This window comes from Anarhichas minor, unplaced genomic scaffold (assembly GCF_050575085.1).
Source record: "Anarhichas minor isolate MPS153535 unplaced genomic scaffold, ASM5057508v1 ptg000042l, whole genome shotgun sequence".
Classification (NCBI taxonomy): domain Eukaryota; kingdom Metazoa; phylum Chordata; class Actinopteri; order Perciformes; family Anarhichadidae; genus Anarhichas; species Anarhichas minor.
Genome location: NW_027466488.1, coordinates 5282566 through 5300643, shown reverse-complemented (window position 1 = coordinate 5300643; position 18078 = coordinate 5282566). Strand labels below are relative to the sequence as shown.

Below are 18078 nucleotides of genomic sequence, written 5' to 3'. Positions count from 1 at the left end.
AGATGACTGGGCTATGTAAAACAACACACACTAAATCAGGCAATAACGACGACAAACCGTCTGGAAAATGGAAGCACACAGTGCAGCAAGAAATCACTTCTTGTCCCCTCCCTCATTCTCTGTGTCTGGATGACAAATCCTATCCTGGAGTAAATATTTTGAGAATAATTGAACTGATTGTTACTTGCAAGTGTCTCTGTCTTGAATATAAAGGCGGCAGTGCGCACTCATACTGACTTTCAGACCATTGGCAACATATATTCATAATGTGGCGAATCTTAAATGGCTAATATGCAATTCTGCGGAATATGTCAGCATGCATTATTGATTTAGCTTTTCCCCCCCCCGCAAATATTCTTTTAAGACTGAAAATATGAGATAGATGGGGATCCAGAGACTCTCAAAAGGTCCTGAAAAAGCTCGTCGTTAAAATGTGAAATAAGCTGACCTCTACTGCTCTAAAGAAAGCTCACCAAGGGCTGCCAAACTCTGCACAAATTATAATGCATGCAAAAGGGCGAGAAAGGAAAGCGAATTATGTTTGTGACGCTTTGTTGTATACCCTGAACATATAGATTATTGAGGACTTCTGTGAGAAAAATAATGATAACTTTCGGGTCAATGCTTCACTATTGATCTTATTCACTCCATCTCTTATAGGCCGGTTATTCAGCAGCACCCCGCTGTGGATACACACTACATTTCAGCCTATACGGTGTTAAGCTTGCGTACTGGCAACAGAAAGCCTCTGTATAGACTACGAAACGTTTCTAAATCTAATCACAAACGAACCGTAATTAGACAAGTAATTACCGGCGTAATTAACAGCCTCTTTCTGCTCGCTGTGCTTTGATATGGATGGCCAGTGAGCTCTGCGCTTTATGGCACACAGGCAGCAGCAGCGGCGGCGGATAAAGTCTTTATTATTATTGCTGGAAACCCATCTGGTAATAGTCTTGCCCGAGACCTCCTCCCCCCTAATCAAGGTTTTAATTAAAGACGGTTGAGGGCCATGGAGAACATAAAGGCCAGTAATTAAGACTAACATTGGACCCTAACAGATGCAACCCTCCTTCTGCGTTGGTGCAGAAAAGGGAAGCTCACAAACCAAGAAGCGCACAGTAGTTTATGCATAGATGTAATATTCAATAAATAATGATGGTTAAAGACTGGCGGTCGCTGATCATTCTAATGCAACATTACACGAAATATAAACAGGGAAACAATACATTTTTTGCCAGGGTGTTTGTTTTCATATGTCTTTGACGTGTATGGATTTGTGGACAGCTCTGGGGTTTTGTTGCGAGAGAGAGCCCCCCGGTCACACTGCATTAGTCTGATGCCTGTGCACTATAGTGCGTCATTCGGGTCCAAACAGGACGAAGGCTGGACATGATCATCATTCTCACTCTCTCACACACATACATACACACACACACACACACACACACACACACACACACACACACACACACACTCACACACACGCGCAAGCAGTATTGTTAAATAATATGCATACAAATATTCTTAACTTTTTTCTAGTAATATATGTATCTGAGGAGATGATTCTTAAACCCAACTGTCAAGACGATTTAGGACTTAAATTAGATTCCAAATGAGAGAAATTGTCTCTTGAACAAAAGTTATGCTTATATAATAAATTGAGCGCACATGAATGATCCAAGGCAAGAGTCAGGCCTATAGGTACCACAATAATAATTAGCCTAATGGCTAATACAAACCTGCAAACAAATTGGGACTTATGATTTATTTGCATATGTTACGTGTAAACGTGTACCTGTAATCAACCATGCAGAAAATAAAATATGTGTGATTATCAATATTCATCACATTCGCTTGTGCCCACTCATCCACTCCCTATACACGGGCGCCCGCTCTCGCTCTCTCTCTCTCTCTCTCTCACATACTCACAGACACACACACACACACACACACACACACACACACACACACACACACACACACGCGCGCACACACACACACACACACACACACACACACACACACACACACACACACACACACACTAAGAGACTTCCTCCATAAGTTGCATTGTGGAAGTTAAAGATTTGCACCTCTTCAGATGGGCCAGCAGATGGGCGGACATTTTGCCAAAAAACCCCGCGAAGTCCCCCCTGCCTGCTCAGCCACCACTGGAGAGGGCCTACAAGAAGGTTGAACTTTGACTTCTCGACCTCGTCACATCTCCCTTAACAAATGGCAGACCTGAAAACGAGTCAGGATTCAGTCCTGGGAGAAACGGCAGAGGGAGGGAGAATGTTGTCAGGTGGAACCAAAGTAAAAACGCTCCAATGGAAAGACGCCATCATCACTACCTTTCTCCTTCAAGCACGCATAAGAACATCAGCCACTCAAGACAAATAGTCCTAATACATCACAATGACAACTTTGATATAACTAACCGATTTTATGATAATAATATGATATGTTATGATAGTTTATCGCTGTTATATAGGACTGCTATGTTGCTAATTGTACTCATATTTAAGAACGCACACATATGTAAGATAGCGATCTTTGCGTACTCCATGGGCGGGCCAAGTTATATGAACAAAAACAACATTAAAAAACAGTTCAAATCAAGTATATCTCACGCTCTAAATACAAACAGAAATCGTATAAAACCATCTTCAGGTGATAAAGGAGGAGACAACTTGGCCCGAGTGATGCACTGTGCTCTCCACTGCGCCACTTATGGAGCTTTTCTGCCCCCTAGTGCCCAACTAGAGACCCACAAACACTCTGAGTGACGATGCTGTAGAGTTAAATATCGAAACATGCTGCTGGTTTGATTTGCGCTCTGCTGAGCAAAGGTGGCCTGGCACTGTTTTTATTCACGTGAACTTATTTGCTGCATGATTACCGTCACTGTTTGAGTCAACTATGCTTTGAGGTATGTCAATAATTATAATACATAATTAAATGAAAAATGTTTTGTTCATGTTTATGTTTGTTTGGCCTCACGTGAATGGTGGGGTCACAAAATATTAGGATGTAATTTTATTGCTATTCAAAATCTATATTTATGCTCTAAACTGCTGTAACAGTGAAATGTCCCAACACTATTAATAAAGTACTCTATTTGTCGATCTATTTATCACAACCTTCTCAAGTCATTCACTGAATTGGGTTTCCTGATTTATGAAAATAAACTATATCTCACTAATAAATATGTAGTTCTTACATCATAAATCATGATGAACAAGATGTGAGAACAAATGTAAAGTACTATGGTTGATTTGATTATATATTAAAGGATATATCAGGGTTTCTGTGTGTTACACATTGGAGCCGTTGAATACAAATATTATGCAAACATTAACATCTTAACGGCTGCTGACAGATATTGATGTTTTTACAGTCATTGTCACACATTGTTCATTGATGCAGTTAATGTATGCATAGCCCATGGTGTGTCAATAGAGATGACCTCTCATATTAACAGTTTATGTTGGCAGAATATGTCCATCCATCTACTTATCAAGCTTCTATTCTGCAATAAATACCACTGTATGTGGCCTTAAATATGGAATAACATGTGACACATTATCGAATTATATCAAAATTATAGATATGTTTGAGAATAAAAACTGTCTCTTGATCAGTGTTAATATCTATAATGAATATTTTGAGCATAATATAACAAAAACGGACCTGTGTGTGTGTGTATCAACAGACTAACCATTTAAATGTTACTGTCAGGTTATCATCCATTGGCTGTGTACATGAATCACAATTCTCATGATCCATGAAATAATAAAGTAATCTTAGAAAGCAATAATATATAACTAGTGTAAATAATTAATAAGAATTAGTCTTTACATTTTCATTCGAATACACAAAGGTTGCCATTTAGAGTTTTGGGCCAAATCCAGAGCCAAAGCAAAACCTATTTTAACATTTCAGAGCATTAAGCAGGGTTTTTAACAAAGTATCATTTCATTACACAGACTGCTGACTTTAAGTCAGTGGTGAAGTGTGGAGTATAACAAAGTGTATTAAACTGAAACAAGTTCCCGTGAGATGTACATACAAATTCATGTTTCTGTGAAAGAATTACTGATTTCCCCTTGTATTTGTAGCAGTCTTCTTCATGACAAACACTGACCAGAGGCTTTAACTATAACCCCCCGTTTTCTTTACCTCTACTTTACTGGTTACAGGAGAGCAGCTCTCGAAAGCGTTCTGCTTCAGCTACACAAGTAGGATGCAGGCAATTATCCATAATATCCCAGTAATGTTAAAAGAATGAGGCTTAATTTTCCATCTGGTTGCATGGAGAGAAATGTCAAACGTATTGGATTGAGACCGTTGTTTTAATCATTAAGGGAGCACAGTGAAGTTTGATGAAGAGGTATTGCAGTCATGCATAATTTAGCCTATTGATCAGGTGAGTCTGGACCTCATATGAACAGTATATTGCCTTCTTGGGGAAATTTGAAGGTAATAATATCCAAGTATAAACTGCATGAAACTTTATGAAAATATGAAGATTATTGAGAAACAACTCTTAAATAAGCTAACAGTTGTGGCATCTCCAAGAGACACACTGTGTCTATGCTGCAGTATTTTGTCCTGTAATGGAAATGTGTTTCCCTCAGAGGATCTCTGTCTCTCCCTCTCTCACTCTTTCCCTCTCTTTCTCTCTCTATGCATGGAGGGAGGTTGGCATTTACTTGACAATTTCTGCCTTTAAGTGCAGGCTTTAAGTGCAGTGTTTTTATCTACACCTAAGATAGCTGCGGACCAGGACAATTTAACAGGCAATTTAACTGACCGTGTGTTAGTGAAGCTGTCTGAGTTCCACTCTCTGCCAGAACGCCATGGCATGATGGATGTAGGCAGTCTGGGCTAGGTGAAGACACACACACACACACACACACACACACACACACACACACACAAACAAACACGCACCCACACACGCACACAATCCTATTGAATACACAGAAACACAGACACACCGCCCTGCCATATTTTCCCAATACAAACGCATATGGGCCAATCCACAGCCAACCCCCTTCCATTAAGTCAACATCTTGTGCTGGCGGTTGGAACAGTGCGGGGCTGGAGTCAGGTCGTCCAAATCCGTCAGTAAGAGGAGGCAGAGGCGTTTGTCATCCTCCTCTCTGGGCACCATCCTCCTGGAAGAGAGAAAGGGGGGACAGAGGGTGGTGGAGCTACGTAGCATCTGGCTCTGGTAGCTCCAGCTGCAGGGAGAGAAGGGGACAGGAGCTCTGCTGCAGCCCAGGGGAGACACTCTTTCTGCAGCCAAAACCGCTCCACCACCATCCTATCTGCTTGATGGAGGAGTAGGGAATCAAGTCAGACGACACAGAGAAAGAGCTTGCAGGTGTTGTCGATAACCTAAAGTCAGGGAGAAGATGTAGTACAGAGAAAGTAAAGTACTGATATGTAGTTTCTTGATTACTGTTTCAGTGTTTCAATTATCATGGCAATTCTGCATCGATCTGACTTGGATCTCTTGATGTAGTAGTCTGAGAAGCAATAGGGTAATTAGACTATAGAGACAAACCTCTTTACATCACATAGGATTAAGGTCTTTGTGGCTTCACTTAGAAAACGTCCTCTGTCACAAAACAACCCTGCAGCGACAGCAAAAAAAGGCTGGAAACAGCATCTATGGCTTGTGTGCACAGTTCATACAGTTTCACTGAAACATGCCACAGTCCAAAGGTGTAAAGAAAGTAATGTGACGTCAACCGACTAGAATGTTGGACCAGCGGAAAATGTCACCCAAATGATGACCCATAAATCACAGGCCACAGACACGCAGCCAAGACCTAGAGACAGTCTTTAGCATCTAACGTCAGCACACAAATGATGTTCAGCCAGCGGCGGACATTTAGCACCAGACTCCATTGCCTCTGAGGCCCCTTTGTCACAGATCTATGGATGATTCAGAGCCTGGGGACGGCATTTAGTATTAGCACTTCATGTCCCAGTGTGTTTCAGGGTTTGTTCTTAGGCAATATAGTTATGCTGATTGAAGGAAGGCGATCAAATGAGATGTTTTGAGGGAGAGGATGAGAAGTACTCAGGGGGGCAACACATGCATCGTCTTATTGTGAAGCATGACCTTTATCTGGGAAAGATCTAGGGGGCTGAGGAGACCCTCTCCTCAATCTGAGATGTCCTCTGGGATTAATTAACCCCATTCTCCCATTAGGCCCTTGGGATTTGCATTGCTTAGATTGGGAGAAGTCTACACGAGGAGCCTACATGCATCGTTCTTCTGATCTCTACCAGGTGTGTGTGCTTCCTGTTCAATTTTACAGACATCACTCCCGCCCATAATGTGTCACAGTATAGTCAAAACTAAATATATAGTAGAGAAGAAAGGCATACACAAATGTAAAAAAAAAAAGAAAAATCACTTCTTCCTCGGATGCAACACAAACCTTTACCACACTGTAACTCTGTTGTGGTTATCGGGAGAAGCTAATGAAATTAGCGGCACAGATCACAAGCATCTGTTTGATGTCACTAATGATGTGTCAAGGGGGCTGCCATGTGCTATTGTTCTGATAGCCTATAGATGCATGTCTGTGTAATGTGATAAATGTCATATTCTCAAAAGAGAGAACACGAATTTACCATTCTTTCCGAAAACTGGACCATTAATGTCAATCATGTGGACGGCTACAGAAAGCCAGAGGGGTGCCAGCTCACACAACAAGCGCTGGTCCCTACAGTGTCATGATGACGGTCCCTCGACGGTCTGCTGTAACAGCTCCAGCTAATCTTCTTTTCATGGTCTTCATTACGACCTGTCAGGACATAAATTGACAGTAAATTGCCATGTTTATTAACACAGCTCTAAAACAGCATCCTTAACTGTTCTGCCCCCTCGTGCAAATGTTAACGTTTAACAGTGACCAATGGGATCAATTAAGATGCGGCATAAAATGATGCTGCGCCTAAACAAATCCCCTCTAACACACATACACACACAGACACACACACAGGGCCTCACATTCACAATCCCACCTTAATATGCCTCCTCAAACATTATGTCCTTTGTTGATGACCTCTTTTGAAGAACTATTCAGACAGACACTTGCTCGCCACATATTTGCAGCTCGAGTAACTATGGGAAGGGCCATGCTTCACGGAGCACTGCATCAACAGAGTCTTGAGTCTGAGACTTGCCGCGGCCTTTGCCATATAACACAGTAATTACTAGATCAAATCTGTTCAAATTGAGGCAACGCTGTTCTGTGATCCCTCCTATACTAATCAGCACACTGAGGTATGGCTGTGCGACTATAAATTGCTGACTTAATTAAAACCAGGACCTCTCTGTCATCTAATTACAGGGAGAAAAGGTTATTGCTTCAATGCAATTTTCCAAATATGATTCCTTCACAGTTATTAAAGGCTCAGGCGTCGTTTATTGTTTCAGATTTTTCAATATGCAAATGGCCCTGATGACAGACGTAATGACTCGGGGAAAACGCTTCATCTCGATAGTGGCCTGGCACAGTCATTTGTCTAAGATAAGTGGAGCGGACAGGAACTGGGAAATGTCATAGGAGGCATCCCATGATTGCCTCCACTTTACAGTTGTCATTAAACAGAGCAAAGGTTTCTTTTCTCCTATGTGGCAGCAATGAGAAGTTTATTAATCTATCCAGAATAGTATGGGCGGTGAGTTATTGTAAGTATGCGAATTCACAAGGGGGAGGGAAATTGTGGAGAGTAATTGTGTGATGAGAGACTCTATATTCCCTGTTATTGTTGAGTCAAATCTATATTCTACTTTAACTCCTCCACGAACCAACCTAAAACCAGACAGGAAATGATTGTGGAGAAGGTGACACAAAAGTCATATTGATTAAGGACAGCACAGGGAAGCCCCAAGAACACACCGCAAAGCCAAACAATTTGTTAAAAAGAATGGAGAAACCTTGGTGAAACAAAAATTGAGAAATAATGTCATTGTAGTTTCAAAGGTCACAACAACATTAAATGTACCTAATTCTCTCTCCTACAAAGATGATGTACGGGGGGAGGCCTGCTCTGTTACAATCAGCACACGGTTATATTATAAGCTTCATTGTTTGTTGGTCAGCCAGTGATTTGTTTTAGTCTAATCTGCTTTTTAGACTGTTAATGTCAATTAACAATTACTTTCATTAACAATTCATATTTTCTCAATAAATCAAATCATTGTTTGCTCTATAAAATGTCAGAAAAAAAAAGAAAATGCCTGTTATTATTTACCATAGCCCAAGGACTTGTATTCAAATGTCTTGTTCTATGAAGTGTTTTTCCTTCTGCTCTCTGGTTTAAAGCTGCAATGGAGCAGCTTGAAGCGAATCAGGAAGTTGCAGCTGACTGATAGCACAGAGCAAAGCACTAAAATGTACCTGAATTGGTCAGATGCCTGAGCAACAAACTCAGCTTTGACTGCAAAAAGCTGCAGAATTTGCCGTGGCTACATCCATACCATTCTGGCTTTAACTGCACCCAAAACGAAGGTACATTTGTTAAAAAAAAAAAGAGAGACTGGTTATTGTTCTACTAGGTATTGAATGAAACTTTGCTGGAATATTTACCCTCAGATTAGATGCATGTCTTTTTAGGTAAATACTTTGTGTACCACCACCAATAAGTAAAGTAAAAACAAAAAAAAAGCTTTTTGGTAACAGTCATATTCACTTCAATAAATTAGTGTAACATCTCAGTTATTCATAAGCACTTAAATATTCACAAGTTCAGATGAATTTTTCATGCATTAACAAACAAGAGCTTTTGTTGCAAAAAAAAAAAAAAAAAGAAGTAAATCAGATAAATACAGGCTGTGGCTGTGAGCGTGGGGCAGGAAAAGGCCACAACAGAACTGTATATCGCGGACGCTAATGCTCTGTGTCTCCCACCATAGGGTTTTCTTAATTACATTAACCAAATGCCTTCTGCAGTGTGTGTAATCTCATGGTTAACTGAACACCCCTGTAGCTGCAACCCCCTCCCCTTTCTATTCCTCTGTGAAATATTCATGTTGAAAGCCACTCTTCCCAACTACTTTCTCTCTCCAACATGTTAATGTCTGCAGTTGTTCAGCCATGCTACTATTGTTTGAGATTAATCCTTACTTCCCAATAACCTTCAACACATAGGCTGTGCCTCAAAAGTATCTATTATCTGGGATAAAATGGTATACATTCTAATTCAAGTGAGTTACGCATGCTGAGGTTTAAACATCTATAATATTGCTCACAGAAAATATTATGTCTTCTTGTAGCTCAAGCTTGAGAGATGCTTGTCTAATATCAATGCGTATTTAGTATTAATATAAACCAGACTATATAAAGTTTATGTTTATTTATACATCTTTTTAGTAGGTTTCAGAGATGCATCTCACTGGGAAAAACATTTGTATTTCTTCATGTCTGCACAACACACTGATTCAAATTGACCAGGCAGGACTAATTTAAATACATGAACTATTCATTAATAGAATAAAGAGGCTAGTTAGCCCCAGGGCCCCTTTATAATCATAAACTGGATGTGTACTATTTATGCAAAACAGCAAAGTGCCATGTGTTGGCTTATTATGCTACTGATGAATGGCAAAGTACACATTTCTCCTGCCCACGAAGAAGGATTAGGCACGGCAGTGTCAGCAACTTGTTTCCAGGGTACAGAGTCTGCTCTTCCATATTACAGCTAGTTAAGATGCATCTAAGTAATGCGATTCTTCTAGTCGTCGTCATGTAGATATGATCGCACCCCCCTCCCCGTGCAAATTCTTTCTATGTCTTTCTTAAAACATGTCGCAAGCATTAAGTTAACAAAACAGGGACACCTCCACACCCTCACAGTAACACACGTACTACTGGACTAGAGCTACATGTATTGTCGCTGACCCGTGCTTGTCTAGATTTAACAACAGGATGCACTGATACAACTTTCTCTCTCCCAATACCTCAACTCAAAGAATCTACGTATACTATGATCCGATACCAGTTTGTAAGCTTATTATGCTGGCTATGAGTTGTATGTAGTGCTATTTTTTTGCTGTTAATATTAGCATTGTTGTTTGTTGAGAATGTGATGTCTATCAGTCACATCCTGCATCTTTGCATTTGTATCAGACTTGTCATGTGTTTTGGTGGCAGAGGATTGTTAAGGGCATCTGGGAACACCTGTGCCCGCTCTTCATTCTATAAAGCCCTGATAGCAGTCTGCCCCCTGGCTGCTGCAGCTCTCTGCTTCTCCCCTCTAGGGACCTGAATTGGTTTGGGTATGCTGCCTTGGATAGGTATTGTTTTTACGAACATTCCAACACACATGTACACAAACATCCATCACTTAACCACACACCGCTGGTTTCACTGACGTTCACACTAATCATTTAAGTACATCTTTAGTTTGGCTGAATTTGGGTTGTTTTGTTTAAATAAAAGTATTTTCTTCAACTTGGTGCATCTCGCTTCTTTGTTGTGGCCCATGAGCTGGTGATAGACCACAGTGGAACTGAGTCTTGGACTTTATTGACACTTTACGGGAGGATGCTTATATACAGGATTGGCGGCCTTTCTGTTGCCTCTAAACTGCTCAACACGGTCACGGCCAGATATAATTGGCCAACGTTGCTAACAGCGGCATCTATGGGAAAAGTGCCAACAGAGCCAACATTGTTTACCTGAGGGGCAACCAGAGGGTAGGTGCTATGCTTCCGCTTCAATGCAGCCTGTTGAGATAGCGTTACCAGCTGTAACCCCCATATGAGAGCAGTGAAGAGAGGTCATGAGCTAGCCAGTGGGACATGCTAACATGCATTAAAGGCACGCCTGGCTATGCCAACAAATCAAGGAGAAGCTCAGATAATACTACACACAGACAGAGAGCGACTTCATTCTTTGCACAGACATTACTCCTTTGTATCTTTACATTAGTAATAGTTGTTTGCTGCTATATTATTGCTCTGAATCCTGTATAAAGGCTGTTTTCACAGCAGGCATTCTGAAATGTCATAGCAGGGTAAACACAGGTGTAATTAATACAATTATGGTCCCATTCTATTTAGTGTCACCGCCATTCCAGTGAGCCAGGATGCACAATAGCAGGGCCCTGGCCCACCTTAATGGAACAGGGCCATAATTAATGTCATTAATTACACCTGTGTTTACCCTACAATGACATCAAAATGGCTACTGTGACAATGGCCTATAGCACCGTTTAAGCAAAAACAAAATGCATAACTCTTCCACCTTTGCTAATCACTTCCCTACAGTCCCTAAATTTAAACACTACGGGTTAGCTACTTCTGTGGAACCAACTAAATCAGCAGCTATTATATATATATATATATTATGTATCATACGCTCAGATATTGGAGTGATGAAACAGCTTTTTTTTTCCCCTAACAGCAACCAAACATTAAGCTACATTTTCGCTCACTCTTTAGATGATGTAATGTGCTTTTAAGTAACGTTAGTATCATAGTATATCATTACCACTTATGTACTCAGTATTCACTTTATTTAGTGAAAAGAAAAGACACCTATGCTTCAACACACACAAACACTGTGACTGAACACACAGGACTTTCTTGGGGACACCTAAAATATTTTCCAGGTGCCCTGTTGGTTGTTTGTTCTAGTTTCAACAACTTCCAGCTTTGTTTGATACATTACAAACTACAGCAGGGACAAGACTATACAGGGTTGCATATTTGTGGGTGGGGTTGCATAATGAAAGCAATGGGGGCTTGAATCCTGTTTATAAGTGCACACATACCTGTACGCTCGATACATTTACACACAGCCACACCGTCATGGAGGGTGCATACTGGTAAGAGTGGGAACACAACCATGATAAAGAAAGAAGCAGCTCTGCAGGATGCAAACCTGTAACAATGTCCTATTTTCCCTCCCTACTGGTTTCAAACTGACGCCACAGTGAACTGAGTTTGCGCGTTAGCGTGCAACGTGGCGCCTGAATCCCTCTCGCGTTACCGACATCCCGTGGACCAATGGCAGGGCTGCTGTCAGCGGCGAGGCTGGGCTTAGCTTGAAACGGACACTGTGATTGGGTGTACGTAAGGCGGAAGAAAATCACCGTTTGGTTGCATCCCTTTTTTAGGAAAAGGGGGACAGGATTGCCTAAATTCGTTTGAGTGAGGTCCGTAGGTGTTCTCAGTGGACCTGTCTGCAGGTTTGGTTATTGCGCAGCTGCAACATTGTTGCACACCGCTGCTGAAGAGAGGAAACACGGTTGATTTGGGTCGGCACGAGCAGTGGAAGTGGCTACACAGCCGCTTGCTCATTGTGCATTGTGGTGTCACGGGCCTGTTTAGAAACAACTGGGAACCTCCAGCTTCATCCCTGACTGATGGACGTCTTCAGCTTCATGTGCGCTGCGCTTCTGTGCACTGTTGTGGTGCACGGTAAGCCAACGTTAAGGAAAGACAGAGTTCTTCACGAAACAGAATTGGGCAGGCCAGCCCTCGAAGAAAACAAAAGCTTCCAATACGACCATGAGGCCTTTCTTGGCAAAGAGGAGGCCAGGACATTTGACCAGCTCACTCCCGATGAGAGCAAGGACAGGCTTGGGTAAGGACATGTCAGTACTCTGACACATGAACTGACCTTGATACCAGTCTTGGTGTTATTATCACGGGCTCCTTTTGAGCTTTTGTTTTTGTAAATCACGCACTTTTCTCCTAACGGGGTCTGTTGCGTGTAACCGTTCAGGATAAGGACATTAAAATGTAATATGAGCACAAGTGCCTGAGAAAGATGTGCATGCCAGCAAATCTACACGGCGATATAAAACGGTGCATTATTGCGCCACCAGCACTAGCCGCACACACTGCTATAGAGTTAATTGCTCAGCCGAAATCTTAATTATACATCGTCGTTAAAGAACCATTTGTAAGTGGTGAAGTTCGAGTACAGTCGTGTTGCAGTGCATCGTCTTCATGTAGAGCTGCTGTCACTTCCTGCAGTGTATAGGCCTACACTTCATGCGCTACGTGGTTCTGTTTGTGTGCTTCAAAGTGAAGTGTTTTTTTTTGGTTGTTTTTTTTGCCACTGCCTGGTTGACAAGTTGGCACCATGTAACACACGTTGGCTAAATGGGCTTACCCTCTAAAAACACAGCTTCCTGTGGTGTTGAGAGTGGGAGGACCCCTGTAACATCACAACGTGGCACACCAGGTCTAAGAATACCCCAGCTACACTGCGTTCTTCACTAATGGGGGTTTGCCTGCTTCTCCCTACAGGAGTAGTCTCATTGATGCCACGTCCCTTTATCGTAAAAGTGGTGCAACCAAATATGTATTTGTTTTGTCTCCTGACTGCTTGTAAGAATAATAGATCAGTGTTTTGAGGTCAGCCAGCACAAAGACTTGTTGTTCACTATCTTTTATTTTGGGTTTTGGATCTTTGCCATCATGTTTGAGCATTGAAAGTATATCTGATAACTCTAACAAATGCTCCCTCTCTTTTATTCTCTTGCCTTCCAGTAAAATAGTGGACAGGATAGACAATGACGCGGATGGCTACATCACCACAGCTGAACTCAAGGCTTGGATAAAACGTGTCCAGAAGCGTTACGTTTATGAGAATGTGGCAAAGGTGTGGACGGACTATGATCTCAACAAAGACAACAAGATATCGTGGGATGAGTACAAGCAAGCCACGTACGGATACTACCTTGGTATGTGTGTTTTTTTGTTCACGCCACTTCAATTTGCTTTTAACGTACAGTATTAAAGTAGCTATTTATATGTGTGCCATTAAGCTGACTTTAATTCCCCCTCTTTAGCCAACCCGGAGGAGTTTGAGGAAGCAACAGACCAGTTTAGCTTCAAGAAGATGCTCCCTCGTGATGAGAGGAGGTTTAAAACAGCTGATCTGGATGGGGACCTGGCAGCAGACCGAGAAGAGTTCACATCCTTCCTCCACCCTGAGGAGTTTGAACACATGAGGGATACTGTGGTTCTGGTAAGCTCTCTGTAACCACATGGTTATTATAAGTGTAATTAGAAAGGGGCATTAAGCACAGTGTTAGACATTCAGGTTTGCATGTTGGAAAAAATACAATTCTTTTGAATTTGAGTTATGTGATTTCGTCCACTAAGATATGTTCTTTAATTACAGGAACAGATTCGATTTTCTAATCCATGTCTTTTTATCTGATGGGCCACTTTGATAAATGTGCTACATTTGGATAACACCTTCATGAATATGTAACTGGGCCAGGAAATGATTGACTTTATGTATTTTTTTTTTGGAACAGGTCCAGTGGGACGGACCGACTGTCCCATTTAAGACTCGATCTTTAAATATAAATTTGGCTTCATGGAACAGTTGCGTGGCAAATGTTAGCAGTGGATGCACTATGCCGCTCTGTTCATAAAAGTTGTACCACCCATTTGACAGAGTTAATAATTCATCTCTCATTTTTGTGACATCATCGAATGTTACCAACTGTTCATCCAGTATGTTCACTGATTGTGGTGAATCTGGCTAAAGCTACAATATTAAGAGGTTAATGTAGTCGTACGAGGAAAGGAAATAAAGAGACGCTTTAGAAAGGACATGACTGTAGGATACCAGGAAAGGTCACTAATGGAGCTTGTATTGCAGGAACACAAGGTCATCTCACTGAGTGCCAACTGTGCACCTACACACTCATTCACATAACAGAGGACTCTGTTCAAATGTTCGGCTTCACATCTACCTGCTGCTATCTGCTTTCAGAGGCCAGAGACCTCCACTGCATTACACTGATAGGTTTCTTTTTTTTTTTCTTGTGTGGCCTCCACAGTGTCCCAGAGGAACATCATGGTAGTTTGGAGTGGCGCATTCCATAAAGTCTTTGTATTGCTGTGTTTACATTGTCCCAGCAATGCTTTAGTTCAGTGCACCTCCTAAAAACATGAGTATTGTTCGCCGTCATGTCGCCACAGAGCCTCCTACGTAGTTGTAGGTTGCTTACCGACCTGCTGCTTTTGATGCGGTGTTATGAAGAACCATAGATTCTTCCATCTAAAATTTCTTAATACTCAGGAGCTAGTGGTAGTAAACTGTGTGTGTATTAGTGCACCATTTAGATCAAACATTTTGGTATTTAACTCCTACTCTAAAGTTAGCTTTTCATGTACAGTGTTGAGCTTCCTCTGCTTTCCCCAAAGACTTGCATATACGATGTCTTTCTTGCTGCTGTCATCACATAAAGGTCAAATGCATAGTAGAGCTGGATGTTATTTAAAATCTATATCACAAACACATTGTCACATTTGTCCCAGCAACCATAAATATGTTGAATACAACATTACATTTTATTCATCATGCTGGCTTACATTTATGTTTGTCCAGGTCAATTATTGTATGCCATGTGAAAGATCTCTTGCACTGTCAGAGGTTACAGAGGTCTATACTAGTCTATAGGTTTCATTATTTTCTATGAATATATCCTTTCTTGTTTACACGCAACCTTTCACAGGTTAAGCGGGTGTAGAAACTGGGTGAATGGAGGTTCTTGTTTATTATCAGTCAGCTATTAGACTACAGAAGCCACATGGCTATTAATCATTCAGTATGTGTCAGCGAAGGCATCTCACCTGCAGGTGATGCATACAGTGATTTCAAAATGTGTAGCTGCGTGTGCGTGTGCGTGTGCGTGTGCGTGTGTGTGTGAACTAATGATCAGCTCACACGGCAAGCCTTTAAGTAACCGTTCAGTCAAATTCACACTCTGTCAAATCCAGGATGTGAGAAAGAATCCCATCTACGAGGGCTTTAAAAGCCGGTGTTTGCTAAAGTGTAAATCATCTTTTAATGTGGCACTCATCAGCAGGGAACCCTGTCCTTCGTTCGTTGTCGTGTCAGTCTGCCAGCCCAGCTGTAAGCTGACCCTCATACCTCCCCTCTTCTTGCCTGGGGCGACATGTTTTTCTTTTATTAGTCAAAGTGAGAGTTCCACTAATGTTGACCCGTGTGCCTCCCTTTTATGGTATCATTAACGTATTCTATATGCAGGAAACCCTGGAGGACATTGACAAGAACGGAGACGGACACGTGGATGAAGATGAGTATATTGGTAAGTTTAAGCACTACATTGAAATGAATGAGGTTACATTAATTAAGCTTAATTAACATTTGATTGCAACATGCTACCTAATGCAATAAAACCACACCGTAAAAACCTTAAAAGGGCCACAACAGGCCAGTTGTCACAGACACAGGACAATACAGGTCTGTATCGTCAGCATAGCTGTTTATAAGCATTTATTGATGGCACAATCCATTACTTTTTTGATTTGCACCTACTTTGAAGGTGCGTATATGTGCTTTTTAGAGTTTAGTTTCTGGATGTTGTGAGTTGACTGGAGGAAGGAATCAGAGATATGTTTGTTGCATGTGAAATATGTCTGACCACTATTGTTGCCATTTAAGTCGGGATCACAGAAGTATATTTGAGGCGTGTATATAGATTATTTAACTGCCAACATTGACTTGAAACAAAATGTTTCACTTCCATTGTCCTTTGCTGTTTCAGCCGACATGTTTGCCCATGAGGACGGGGGTCCGGAGCCGGACTGGATCAAGACCGAGAGGGAACAGTTTTCGGACTTCCGAGACTTGAACAAAGATGGCAAGATGGACCAGGACGAAATCCGCCACTGGATTATGCCACAAGACTACGACCATGCCCAGGCTGAGGCCAGACATCTGGTGTACGAGTCTGACCAGGACAAGGTGCGTAGTGTCATCTGCATCAACACGGTTAAGATCCATCTCCTGTCATCTTTTGTGTACGAGGTCTTTCAGTTTACACTACAATTCCACACGTATAAAAACTTTACGGGTGCAAACTTACATTTTATCATCATTGCTGTGGCCTTCAAAATGAGAAAAAGAAAATGTTCTGTTTCGTATATTTTGATACGGATATTGTTATAGTATAAGGCTTACTTATGTTGTAATTCCCCTGTCCTCCCTCCTCAGGACCAGATGCTGACCAAAGAGGAGATCCTTGAAAACTGGAACATGTTTGTGGGAAGCCAGGCCACAAACTACGGAGAGGACCTCACCAAGAACCACGATGAGCTCTGAGCACTCAGTGCCGTTTCTGACGTGTGTGTGTGAGGAGGGTTGGTGATCATCTTTGTCTTCAAAGACCAAATCAGACTCATGCATCACCTCCCATCTCCGCGACCACCACTCCATCCTTTCCTCGTAGTAGTGGGACAGATGTCAGAGTGTTAGATCGTAAGTCAACACTGTAGATGACAAACAAGAGGAGGGGTAAGGGTTGGTCGTACCACTAACACTATGGGTCCGTCTCGGTTCCGTTTCTGACATTCAGGAGCAAAGCCAGACACGGAGGACTTAATCTTTATCGGCGGTGCCTTCCAGCCGCATCACCGGCTTCACTGCCTCACAGATCCGTGTAGATAGTCTTTAATAAAACCCGTCGAAGCTCAATGCAGAGCTTTAGGTGAATTGTAATATACAAGAACAGTTAATGTGAAACTACAGCGCAAAACATTTATTCTGATTTTATTTATTTATCAAATCTCTTCTGTACTTCAAGGTTGAGAGGAATACAGTGATTGTTTTTATTCACGAGTTATGTTTCTTTGTTTACAGTTTCCTGGCCACGTGATTTTAAACATTTGTTGTTTTTGGATAAGTTAAGTGCTAAGAAATGTTTATTAACTGACAATTAATGGCATGGTTTTTGCACGTGTTTGGATTACGTGTAGCCTGTGAAATATTTTATTTTTTTCATACTTAGTTTGAAATGTATTTATTGGTATACTTAGGCCAACAGTATGCTCCATGTTAAATTTCATTTTCACATTTGAGCTTCTTCCTTTTACAACTGTATTTTATTTAAGGTTGTTTTTTCAGTACTGTGTTGGTTTGAATACCAAAACTCCACCTGTTACATCACTCAAGAGGTCATCTTTTTGTATTAGATGTACCAAATGTATTTACATGCATTTGGCATTGTACATACAGTATAAACAGTGTTTTTTTAACATCAGGA

The 18078-nt window shown here is 41.4% G+C and overlaps 1 protein-coding gene across 1 annotated transcript; it reads left to right on the top strand.

The window, feature by feature from the left end:
* The first annotated feature begins 12141 nt into the window (after nucleotides 1–12141).
* On the top strand, nucleotides 12142–18075 carry rcn1 (reticulocalbin 1, EF-hand calcium binding domain). Its single transcript, XM_076110191.1, has 6 exons — nucleotides 12142–12626; nucleotides 13541–13734; nucleotides 13843–14021; nucleotides 16062–16122; nucleotides 16582–16781; nucleotides 17031–18075. The coding sequence occupies exons 1-6, from the start codon at nucleotides 12406–12408 to the stop codon at nucleotides 17136–17138; spliced, it is 963 nt and encodes a 320-aa protein (XP_075966306.1). The 5' UTR covers nucleotides 12142–12405; the 3' UTR covers nucleotides 17139–18075.
* Nucleotides 18076–18078: the final 3 nt, after the last annotated feature.

Bases quoted from the DNA above. Each gene is read 5' to 3' on its own strand.
- rcn1 (XM_076110191.1), top strand. From the start codon at position 12,406: ATGGACGTCTTCAGCTTCATGTGCGCTGCGCTTCTGTGCACTGTTGTG. The intron at 14,022-16,061 runs GTAAGCTCTCTG...TTCTATATGCAG, and splicing joins TGAGGGATACTGTGGTTCTG to GAAACCCTGGAGGACATTGA. The intron at 16,123-16,581 runs GTAAGTTTAAGC...TTGCTGTTTCAG, and splicing joins GGATGAAGATGAGTATATTG to CCGACATGTTTGCCCATGAG.